The sequence below is a fragment of the Eulemur rufifrons genome, chromosome 2 (genome assembly GCF_041146395.1).
Source record: "Eulemur rufifrons isolate Redbay chromosome 2, OSU_ERuf_1, whole genome shotgun sequence".
Classification (NCBI taxonomy): domain Eukaryota; kingdom Metazoa; phylum Chordata; class Mammalia; order Primates; family Lemuridae; genus Eulemur; species Eulemur rufifrons.
This window is the reverse complement of record NC_090984.1, coordinates 4,166,415-4,178,776: the sequence shown is the minus strand read 5'-3', so window position 1 is coordinate 4,178,776 and position 12,362 is coordinate 4,166,415. Positions and strand designations below refer to the sequence as shown.

Below are 12,362 nucleotides of genomic sequence, written 5' to 3'. Positions count from 1 at the left end.
GTTTGTGGTCTCGCCACGCATGGGGGGAGGGCGGTGTACCTTCCCCCAGTCCGTGCACTGTCTCCCGTCACTTCTCTTTCAATGACTTTTCTTTGCAGGTTTCCTAGGATGGTGGAGAAAGAGCATGACATCAGAAGCCAGGAGAGAACAGGGAGAGAAAGACACAGAGGGTCACAGAGAGCTCACAGAGGGTCACAGAGACACAGAGGGTCACAGAGAGCAAAAGGCACAAATGCCGCCGGGCCATGAGGAGGAGAAAGCGCGAGCCGCAGAGATGACGGAGGAAGCCTGGCGTAATTGGTGGAGGGGCCAGACGGCTCCAATCAGTAGCTCTGGAATTAGGTGAGCTGCTGGTGGGAACGAAATGGGGCACCAGGGCTTAAGAATTAATTGGATCTGAGTGATCAACGGTGAACGCTGAAACATTCTAAGATCAGGAACAAAGGGAGGATGCCTGTTACCACGGTGCCTGGCATTTTACTGAAGGAAAAAGAAATGAAAGGCCCGAGGACTGCAGAGCAAGACAGGAAAGTGTCTTTATTTCCAGATGACATCCTTGTGTACAATGAAACCCCAAAGAATGTGCAAATATAATTACTGGATGTACAAAAATTTGAGAAAGCTTAATAGATGCTAGAGCCAATTGCATTACTCTACCCTTCTGCAACTAACAGGTTAAAAAAAAACAAACCAATATCTGATGAGATGTATTCATAGCATCAAATGTCCAAAGCATCTAGAAATAAATATCAAAGTGATACATTTTATTGAAAGCTAGATAAATGGAGAGATGCATTGTTTTGCACTTTGGAAGGCTTAGTGGGTCTCCTGATTTGGTCTATAGATTCAGTGCAATTCCGAAGTCCCGACTGGGTTTCTCCATGGAACCCAAAGAGCCGACAAGGCAGAAACTAACTCAGATGCCTGTGGGGAGGCAGAACCAGGTGAGTGACTTGGGTCACCAGATATCAGTGATCAGCATGCAGGTTAGTACCAGAGGTAGGTGGCCCTGGGACAGAAGGGAGAGCCTGGAATGGACCCTGGGCACCGCATGCCTAATGGTTGGTCAGTGCCCACTGTTAAGTCCACACGTGTACAAAAACTTGCTTTGTGACAGTTTCATCAAGTGGCACTGGAACAATTGATTGTCCCCGTGGACCGAATATGCAATTGGACTTTATCTCACTGCACACTCAGAAATCAGTTCCAAGAGAAGTCAAGGCAGGACTGTAAGTGACAAAACTCTAAAAATGTGGAGGACGCTCTGAGAAGATCCTTATGGTGCTGGGGTAGGAAAAGGTCTCCGCAAGACACAGTGTGCGTGTCCTACACTGCAAAGGAAAAGATTAATCAAATTGAAGAATTTAAAATTAATTCCATAAAGACAGAAAGAGACTAGTGGCTGCCAGGGGCTGGGGGGAGGGGAAAATGGAGTGAGTGCTGATGGGGACAAGGTTTCCTTTTGGGGTGATGGAATGTTCTGGAACTAGACAGAGGTATAACAGAGCAGGGAAAGGGACAAATAGTGACTTGCCAGTGGACAAGCCTGAAGCGCCCTTGTCACCAGGGGATCAAAGTTAACGTCATGGCGGATGCCACGTAGACGCCAGCTGCCCCTTGTGTGGTGTGGCGAGGACGGCACCGCCTCTGGGTCTCCCCCGCAGACCCTGTAACCTCTGCCTCACCATGCAAACGCATCACACAGACCCAAACTGAGGGGCTTTCCACAAAATACCTGGCACGTACTCTTTAAAAAGTGTCAAGGTCATGAGAAATAAGGAAAGGCTAAGAAGCTGTCACAGATCAGAGGAGAGCAAGGAGACACGAAGACTAAATGCAATGGGGGATCCTGCATTTGATCCTGGGACAGAAAGAGAACGTTAGTGGAAAAGCCAGTGAAATGCAATCACTGCGTCCGCTGAGTAACTTTCTTAGCAAACCTCCAGTAGCCGCGCCCTTGGCCCCTGCGCACACAAAGGAATACTACACAGCAGTGAAAAATACTGCGCAGCCGCGGCAGGCATTGCGGACGTAAAGTCTGCAATTTAGCTACTAATAAACGCCCATGTTAATGTTTTAGTTCTGACAAATACCCGGCAGCCATGTATATATAAGATGTTAACATTAGCAGACGCTGGGCAAAGGGTATAGCAGATGCTCTGTTCCTTTTGAAGCTGTACGTCTCGGCAACTGTTGTGTAAATTTAAAATTTTTTCCCAAGTAAAAAGTCTATTAGAAAATGAAGACCTTCTTTTCAGAAAAGACACAATAAATCAGTGAAGACAAGCTACAAATTTGGAGGCTTTTTACAACACATGAAACCAACAAAGGATTTGTACCTAAGATGCATAAGAAATCCTACAAATCAATAGGAAAAGACAGTCAAAATTTTAAAAAAGAGATAAAAGACTTGAACAGGCATTTTACCAGAAGGAGAAACCAGGACTCCTGTAAAAGTCCAACCTCGTGAGCAATCAGAGAGTAAACCACAACCAAGATGAGGCATCACTTCACTCCCCCCACACTGGCACGATTAAAACACCTGGACAATTCAAAGTGTTGGTAGGAACGTGGGCAACTGGTGCTTACGCTGCACTGGTATGATGTAAATTGCTGGACTCACAATAAAATGATGCGATATTATGTGGTGAAGCTGAGCGTGTGGGTGTTTTATGGCCCAGCCATCCTTACCTGTGTGCACGAGCGCACAAGTCTGAAAAGTCTGAGGATGGTCCTAAAAGCTTTTTCTGCAATAGACCCAAACTTGAAATAACCCAAAGGTCCACACACTGGAGAAGATATAAATAACCAATGTCATATCGTATGTTGGGACTCAGAAAACAATACCCCAGAATGAAGGCCTCAGAAGCAAAAGTTCTCCCCTGACCGTCTCCCGTCTTCCTATATCTCCTGGTCCAATTCTCCCCCCAGGCCAGCCAGAGAAACTAGAATCCCTCTTCCCCAAGGTGGATCATAGAAACCAAAATGCTCTTTCTCCAAAGCTAGCCATAAAACCTAAAGCTATTCTGTAAAACTGGCCTCAAACGATCTGACCTACCTTGTTTGGCGGCAGGTCATAAGACCCCCATTCCAGAGAGGGTCCTGCTCCACAGCTGGACGGAAGGATGCCGCTCGGGGAGGCCGAGAAGGATCTGGACAGCCAGGCCTTGCTGGGTAACCCCACTTAATCTGTTGGCATTAGAGCCCACCTTTTTTTGCCCAATTATATTTCGACACGGTTATCCATACTTTGTTGAACCAAAGCATAAAAATGGACAATTTCCCCCCCGAATCTTCAGGTCTTTATCCCGGAGTCTCCCGTGTACACGTTACATAAATTTGTGTACCTTCCCTCCTATCGATCTACATCTTGTCTGATTTTTCATGGAACCTTTGGAAGGCCAAGCCCTGGGTCCCCACACACACAGGAATTCCACACAGCAGTGAGGACTGCCTGCCGCACGGCCACGCACCGCAACAAGGATGCCTACCAGCAGAGAGCCATATTGAACAGCAACAGCGACATGCTAGTAATGAGTGTGAACATTTGATTCCAGTTACATAGAGTTCAGAGACATGCAACACTTAATGGTGCACTGCTTGCTGGCAAGCTTGTGGTAAAACTTAAAAAAAAAAAGGAGGATAATGAAAAACAAAGTTTGTGGGAAGGATGAAGAGGCTGGAGAGGGGACACAGGGATCATCCCTTGTGATGATAATGTTTTTTATCCAAGCCTGGCATTCCTTACCTATGTCTAAGTGAGATTGAGTAAAAAAATTTTAAAGAAGTGAGAGGGATACAAAAACGGTTACGATTAGGCATTATGATTCCAAATTCTTTCAGGTGTTAAGTCATATAATATCCCCTGCAACCATTCGAGGTAGGTCTTGTTACCAACCCCATTCTGCAGGTGGGGAAACTGAGGCATAGATCAGTCAGGTGACTTGCCCAAGGTTATGCTGGTGATGACAGGGAAAGTTGGGTTTTGAACGAAGGTCTCACAACTAACTCCATGCACACTCTACATTCTATGAAGCTCCTTCCTGTTTGCTGGAGGCAGAAGACCCTGCAGGGCTCAGCCTCTGGTGCTCTTCTGGGCGCTGGTGATACATAGTGAACGTGTTTGTGGAACAAGGGCCCACACAGAACTGCCCAGCTAGATGTGTGGGGAAGGGTGGTGAGCAGAGTTGCACTGGGGTCAGGGCCCAACCAGAGGAAGGGATGGGGGCTGGGGGAGTCCAGAGAGGAGGGGTAAAGGCTCAGTTTGGGGTGCTCAGGGAAGGCTTTCCAGAGGAGGTGATGTTCAGACTGGGCATTGATGGATGAATAGGAGTTTTCCAGTTACACAGTGGAGTGAAGGATGGGATGGAGTCAGAGTGTGTGCAAGGACCCACAGTCTTGGTGACTTAGAGAGAGCGAACACAGACCTACAGACCTAGACAGGACGCAGAGGACTGGACAGAGGAAGGCTCAGAAACAGACACAGGAGTATAAGAGACAGGGAGACACAGAGAGAGGAACAGAGACCCAAGGAGAGACAGAGATACACAGAGTCAGGGAGACAGAGACCTTAGACAGAGGACTAGAGATCCCGGAAGGGCACCCGCGTGGGGGCCGCCCTGTCACCCCGTCGGGGGAGGCCTGGGGGCGGGGCGCCCCTGCTGCGCCAGGCCCTTTACCGCGCCCCGGCCCCGCCCCCGGCGCCCCAGCCCCGCCCTCCGCCCCGGCCCCGCCCTCCGCCCCGCCGGCCCCGCCCCCCGCCCCCCGCCCCGCCGGCGCCGCGCAGGAGCTGTCCGCGCCCCGGTGCTGAACCAAGATGGCCGGCGGCGGCCGGGCGCCGGCGTGAGCCTCGCTGCAGCCCGAGATGCCCCGGCGCGGCCGCTGAGCCCGACCAGCCCCAGCCGGCCCGGCCGCCTCCGGCCCGCCGGCGACTCCGGAGACATGTCTCTGCTCTGCGTTGGAGGTAGGAGGCGAGGCTGAGGGCCGGGAGAGCCGCGTGGACGCGGGCTGGGCGCAGGGTCCGCGTGGATGCGGCTGGGCTCCAGAGGCGGCAGCCCGAGCACGCGCGGCTGGACTTTCGCGGGGGTAGCCCTTGTCCACGCGGCGGGGCGCCTGCGGGGGTGATCCATGCAGACGCGGCTGGGCTCTAAGGGGGTCCTGGTGGCCACTGCTGGGGGGTCGTATGGACGCGGCTGAACGCGGAGGCCCGTGTGGACGCGGGCAGGGATCTGGTGCTCTACCTGGAAACCATCTGGCCCGGGGCGTCAGTGTAGACCGGGTTATTAGGGGGCTCGTGCGGAAGGGGCTGGGTCAGGTAGTTCGAGCGAGTCCCACTGGTGGCTGGAAGGCGTCCGATGCGGGGGGCTGGACTGCGGGTCCTCACGGACGCGGACGTGGCTTGGGACTGGAAGGGGAGGCGACGGAAGGGTTCCCCGAGCCCTAGGGATGTAAAATTTGGGTAGGGGGACTTGGCCATCGGGACTCCCCCAGCCCCAGTGTGGAGAGGGCTTGGGCGTGGAGCGAGACAGGAGACCCCTCCCAAAGTCCGGAGAGAGACACGACTGGGGGTCTGAGGGCGTCCCCCTCCCGCCTCCTCCGGTTCCCCAGACACGTTCCCGGCCTTTTCGGCAGGGAGCCGACCCGCGGAAGACCGTGTGCCCTGGCCCCCTCCGCCGTCCTCGCCTCACCCACTTTGTGCGGGAGGGAGGGAGGGAGGGAGACGTGGGGGGAGCTATTTTGGGGCCAGAACGCCATCTGCACCGAGGCCCACGCCCAGGCCCACGCTCGGCCTTGGCGTGGGGGCAGGGAGAGAGGCGCGGGAGGGCCGTGACCCCCCAACCTTTATGGCTGGGATCGGGGAGAAGCCAGCCCACCAGGACCCAGGCTCCTGGGCGCTCACGTTGAGAACTCAGGCCCCGGGGGACCTTGGGCGGCAGGGGTGCTGGCTGGCCCGGGTTCAAGGCCTACAGAGGTCTGAACCCTGGGGCGTAAGGACTCGGGTCCGCCCCCCTCACTCCTACCCGCCCGAAGGCTGGGGAGGGGGAAAGGGTGTGCCGGCCCAGCCTGAGATGTCAGGCCTCGGGAGACCTGGCGCGACGGGGAATAGGGGAGCGTGTGGATGCTGCCTGGACCCCGGGTGGGCAGGCCGGGGAGCCCGGGAACCTCCCCCGCCGCCCCTCCTCCTCCCTCCCCTCCCCCTTGGCCGCTTCATTCACAAACCCAGCCCCGCCCGCCCGCTCCGCTCCCCCCGCAGCTGCTTCCCGGCTTTCCGAGTGCAAAGCGCGCAGGGCCGGTCGGCGTGGACGCGGGTGTTCTTAAAGGGACAGGGGTCCCCTTTCTCTGAACCCGTTTCTGCTGGACAGGGCTGGGGTGGTGGAAAAGGGTCCCGAAGGTCAGAGGTCAACTCATCCAGCCCATGGCCTCCAGGCGTCTGGAATTAGGGGAGTGGGGAAGTGAAGGGACCCCCCCCCCCGCAACCTCCACAGACGAAGCCTGGGGAGGGGCAGGGAGGGGAAAGGGAACGCCCGGCCCCTGCTGCCCTGTCCCCTCCTCTGAGTCGCCTAGCGCCTGGGAGTGGCACCGGAGGGGTCCCCAGAAGTGGGTGCTCCCGGCTGACTCTATCCTCTCTTCACGCCCGCACCCCGCCCCAGCTCACGACCTCCACGCTGGGCTTCTCTGGAAGGTTTGCCTAGTGGGGGGATCTCACCCTAAGTCTGACGCAAACGGGAGGCTCGGCTGCGGGGGTGGCGCCAGGGAGGGGCGGCAAAGAGGGATGCGGCTTCCAGAAACAGGCCTGGGGGAAGGATTGTGCCGGGTTCCGTGGACCTTACGGGAAGGAGTCACCGGCAGGGTGGAGGGGTCGCTGGGCGGGGGGCGATAGGGCCCTGAGGGGTAAGGAGAGCCTTGCAGGCTGGTGCGGGATGAGTAGGAGGCAGGAGAGATGCGGATAGGGGAATGGGGGGCGAGGCAGGACGGGGAGGGGGAGGCGGGCCCGCTGGGCAGGGGGCTGGGGGAAGATGGGCGTGGTGAGGGGGGCTGGGCTGGGCAGGAGTGAAGCTAGGCTGCGAGGGGTTTTCTGTGGGGCCAGAGCTCAACCTTGGAATTGAGGAGATGCCTGCCCCCTCTCCACTAGGAGGGGCCCACCCCCGTCTGCCTGTACACACATTCATACCCAAACTGTCCCTGTGGGAACAAACGGCTGAGATCCACTAAGCCTCCGTGCAGCCCATGTGCCTGGTGCCGCACACGCATGCACACACGTGCGCGTTCACATGTCCGGTGAACACGGGCATGTGCACACACGTGGGACACGGTCTGCCGCCACAGACATGCCTGTTTGCAGGCACATGCATGGATGCGTTTGATGCATGTTCACAATACACGTGTCATGTAAAGATCCCCTCATGCCCTGACACTCAGACATGCCCTCCTACATATCCGTTAAGGCCCCGATCCCATGAAACACACCCATACACACGTAAGCACATACCAAGGACAGTCAAAGCAGCCCCTTTAAACAAGTGGATGTTGATATTCACGTACATGTATGTGTACAGTTGCTCACAAGTGTGTACACATGTGCTAGTAAGCAAACGCAGCTGCATAGAACCGTGTAGCACGCACACACACAAATAACGACGTGTGTTTCCACCTAACCCATCGTCCACAAGCTCACACATGCCAGCATGTCACACCCCACTCCCAGGCCCATATGTGCAGACCCCCACTTGCACTTCAGTGGTGCATGTGAGCACACGTCCCTCCATGCTTGCACACATGTGTCCGTGTGCATGCCCCTGCCCGCCCTGGTGACGTGAGAAAACTGCTTCCTGCAAATATTCAGGCAAGCACAGGCAAGTGCAAGCTCCTGCGAGCACACGCAGCACCAACACTTGGCAGATCACTCTGTGTGGACCTGGTCTCTGCCTCGCTTCATTTCTTTGTCTATGTGGGAGCCTGCGGCCTGCCACGCCCCTCAACCCTTAATCCACTGGCTCAGTCTTGGCAGGATCTGGAGGCTGTGAATGGGAAATGCTACCTGATTCCTTCATGAAGCCACTTATGTATTTACTCAGAAAGCATTCATTGGGCACCTACTGTACGCCAGAGATTATTCTTAGCTCTGGAGACCCAGCCCTACTCCTAGCCACTGTCCATCCCCCCACGCACACACATGGACTTAGGGTGAGAGAGATGCAGAAGGGCTAAGGGACCCAGGGAGTGGAGTGTCCAAGGCTCTCTTCCTCTGGGAAGCCTGCCCTGATTCCCCCCCACCCCCCCCCCACACACATTTGCCTGAGTCTCAGAAGGGGAGGGGGAGTAAGCAAAAGGGAGCTGGATGATGCTCTCAGTGGAAGGAACAGCGCAGGCAAAAGCATGGGGGGATCAGTTAGTTCCAGACCTTCCCATGCGCCTCACAGCATTTTGCACAGGCCACTTGATGTTTCAAAGGCTCCAGAAATATCTGGTGAATGAATAACATGAACAAACCCTCGACTGTGTGTGAGGGCGGCTTTGCTTCACAACGAATAATAGCAGCAACAATAAACCCCATTTATGTAGCAGTTTACAAGCATGATGTTGAGGATTTTTATGCCCGTGCCCTGTTTAATCCTCACAGCAGCCCCATTTTACAGATGAGGAAAATTGAGGCTCAGGGAGGTTTGACAACTTGCCTGGTGTCACAGAGGCAGAGGGGAGCTGACTGACTCCACAGCCTGCTGGGGGTGGGGAGAGAAGGGTGAGGCCCCCCTCATCCCCCAGACCTGGGAGACAGCCAGTCCCTTCCGTGGGGAGAGACTCTGTCCTGGGATTGCCTTCTTTTTCATGCACTCAGTAAACAGACATGTCACAATCTCCCCATTCATCACAGAGGTTTCCAGGCCTCTCTCCCAGGAAGTCTCCACAAGTCCCTCTGTCCCTAGCTACTACTAGTCTCTGATACCACCCAGCTAGGTGGAGGTGCACCTGGGTCTTTTTTCCTACCGTCCTCATGGGATGCCCTCCAGGGTTGGCTCTGACTCATCATCAGGGTTGCAACCTAGCTTTCACCCTAAGCTGGGCTCACTTTCCTTCCACATACAAAGGACTTCCTCTGTGGGGTGCCAGGGAGGGCATCCCAGGTCCAGCAGGCCTGGGTTTGAATCCCTCATTCCACCCCTTCCTGGCAAGTCCCACATCCTCTCCATTCCTCAGTGTGTCCATCTGTAGAATGGGCACGCTGATATCACCTATCACCCACTATCTAGGTTTGCCAGAACTCTCCAACGGGATGAGACACACAGAGCCCTGGGCACGATGCCTGGTCTACGGAAAGACTGGATAAGTGTGAGCCACAGACATGGAAAATCAATGATGGTGTTTTTATTAATGGGGACTAAAAGCTTTTTGGAAGGAGCTCCTTGAGTGTAGGACATTTCCGAAGAGCCCACTGCGTGCTGAAGCCTGAGCAGCGCTGCAAGAGGGGGCCCCAGGCTCCCGGACAGGAGGAAACCAGGTTCATGGGGAGTGAACGGGCAGTAACTGAGTGTTCAGCACCGTGGACAGCGCCTGCCCGCGCCCTGCAGGTCTCGGCACCATCTCACGGGGCTGCTGGAGGAGGGAATGACGTCATTCCTTCCTCTACTATTTAATGAGCACCTACTATATCCCGGGCCTAGTTCTAAGTCCCACACGGTAAACAGCATACACAGAAATCCCTGATCCCTGGAGCTCTCCTGAGCTGCGGGTTGTTGGTGCCGGCTTTGGGTTATTTCTGTCAATGGAAGATGCAAGCCCTCATTTACTCTCCCCCAGATGCAAGGCCAGCGGGGCCAACGGCCTCCTGCTGAAATGTCCGCTGCCGGCATCGCACATGAAACTGTCACGTGTCCTAGAATCTATTTCTGGCTTCTCTGTGCTTCCCCCCCTCCCATGCCCATGCAAGGCTGATTTGATCATGGCGGCCCTGGGCAGGTGGGCTTGCAGATGCTTCCCTTGACCGGTGTATCCACCCCCATCCTCCCCCTGCCCCACCCCACCCCGCCCTTCCCCTCCCCCACACCCCTCCCCCACCTGGCAGGTCACGGGCCAAGTGCCTCCAGACTGGCATCCCCCTCAGTTAGAATCCAGGGTTGTAGAATCCTAGAATGCAGGCCAGGGCACACTTAGAGCCCAGCCAAATAATAGAAATCGTGATGACACCAGTAATAATAATAATGAGGCTACTATTAATCTAATAATGATATGGAAGGGGAGAGGGAGGAAGAGGAGGAGAAAGACAGGAGGAGGGAGGGAAGGAGAGGAAAGCCGAGGCCGGCCAGCCCCCCGCCCCCATTTCCCAGACGCAGGAGCTGAGGCCCAGAGCCGGGCAGTCCCCGCGGGGTCCGCAGCCTCAACTCCCGCTCCACCGCCCCCAGGTTCTGTCTGGCCCGGCCAGCACCTGCCCCTGTAGCCGCGTTCATCAGTCAGCGCCGCCGGGGGGCCACACCCGCCACTGAGCACGTGACCGCGGTGGCGGCGACACCGCCTGTCACAGGAGGAAGGCAGTGGGTCGCCCTCCCCCACCCGGGCGACTCCCCCCTCCTTCCCAGCGCCCACGTTATAAATAGCCTGCGCGTGTGACCGAAGCCAGCGGGCAGGGGCGGCTCTTCCGCCCCGCTGACCCCGATACCGCCACCCGGCGTGGGTGTGGAGAGGTGGGGAGATGTGACGACGAGGACGGTGACTCGGGGACTATTTGCTGACCAGGAGAGACAGGGCGAGGCTTGGTTCCTGCTCTGAGCACACTTCCTCCTCCGGGGACTATTTGCTGACCAGGAGAGACAGGGCGAGGCTTGGTTCCTGCTCTGAGCACACTTCCTCCTCCGCGCCCTCCGGTCCTGGGAACCCCTCCCCGCTTGGGCCCTTTCATCTTCTTCCTCCAAGTCCCCTCCCCCTGCGTCCCTCCCTCCTCCCCTGAGCCCTCGGTGAGGGACACACACGCATGGACTCACCTCCACCTGCGACCGGGGCTGAGGGCCCGAGCCTGGCCCCCTCTGCGCAAGAGCTGGGGCTTGGGGGGGCGGTGGTGGTGTTAGACCAGGGAGGCAGGGAGGGTGACAAGAATGGCAGAGAGACTAAAGGCAAATGACAGCAGTGGGGGAAAGTAGAACTGGGAAGGGGGAAACCAAGAGAGGCAGGGATGGAGAGAGAGTGGGGAGACTGAGGAGACAGAGAGACAGAGAGAGATGGAATAAGGCAGAGATGGAGGCCCAGAGAGGGGGGTTCACTTGCCCAGGGTCACACAGCACCACTCCCAGCCAGAGCCTCTATCCTGCCTGACCTTCCACATGGGTGGGGACGGTACCCGAGTCATCTGCATTTAAAATCTGAGTCTTTCCGGTGGGGAGGTTGGTGCTGGCTTAGGAAGGCACTCCTTCCTTCTGCCGTCGGTCCCCGGTCTGTCCGTGACGGGAACAAACCACCTTTGCTGACATGTGTTTGGAGCCACCTCACGTTCCCAAATTCTCTCTTCACTGGCTCCATTCAGCTGCTCTCAGGAGACAGAAATTCAAGCGATGCAGACAGATACAAACCCGAGATGGGAGGCTGCAGCACTGGCCTACAGAAACACGATTCTGCTTCTGGGAATTTATCCCGCAACTTGCACACACCTCAGGAGGGACTGAGACACACGCAGGTTTAGCACAGTGGGTGGAGACTGCTACCGTTTGTGCAGGAAATAAAATAACGTGCATGTGCACGACTCTGCTGCCTGGCCTAGCTCCCAGCAGAGTGGCAGGATGCTGATTGCGTCGGGGAGGGGGAGGAAGGGCTGGAGTAGAGGGAGCCTCGTTCTCGTCGTGTAGTCTCAGGGCTGGTTTGGGTTTTGTGAGACGTGCGTGTTTTGCCTGCACAAACAAAGGGATTGATTTGGGAAGGAAAAGGGGAGAAGAGAAGGAAGAAAGAAAACAGAAGCGTAGGTTCAGCGTGGGAGCAGGTTTTGCGGCGGTGGAGAGTGAATGGCAGAGAAAGATGTGGGGGCAAAGTGGGTGTGACGCTGGGGCCATGGCTCACGCCTGTAATCCCACCTCGTTGGGAGGCTGAGGTGGGGCAAGGGGATCGCTTGAGTCCAAGAGTTCAAGACCAAGCTGGACAACATAGCAAGACCCCATCTCTACAAAAAAAATTTAAAAATTAGCTAGGCGTGGTGGCACGTACCCATAGTCCCAGCTACTCGGGAGGCTGAGGCAGGAGGATCTCTTGAGCCCAGGAGTTGGAGGCTGCAGGGAGCTATGATCGAGCCACTGCACTCCAGCCTGAGTGAAAGAGCCAGACCTTGTCTCTTTAAAAATATATATATAGGTGTGAGAGTTGTTGACAATGAAAGTTGAATATCACGT

At 56.0% G+C, this 12,362-nt stretch overlaps 1 protein-coding gene across 4 annotated transcripts in view; it reads left to right on the top strand.

The window, feature by feature from the left end:
- The first annotated feature begins 4,941 nt into the window (after positions 1–4,941).
- Positions 4,942–12,362, top strand: part of UNC13A (unc-13 homolog A) — a 59,655-nt gene continuing 52,234 nt past the window's right edge. For all 4 annotated transcript variants that reach the window (XM_069493732.1, XM_069493740.1, XM_069493726.1 and 1 more), the window contains exon 1: positions 4,942–4,963. In XM_069493732.1, the coding sequence (XP_069349833.1) occupies positions 4,942–4,963 (22 nt within the window). The remainder of the gene's footprint in view (positions 4,964–12,362) is intronic.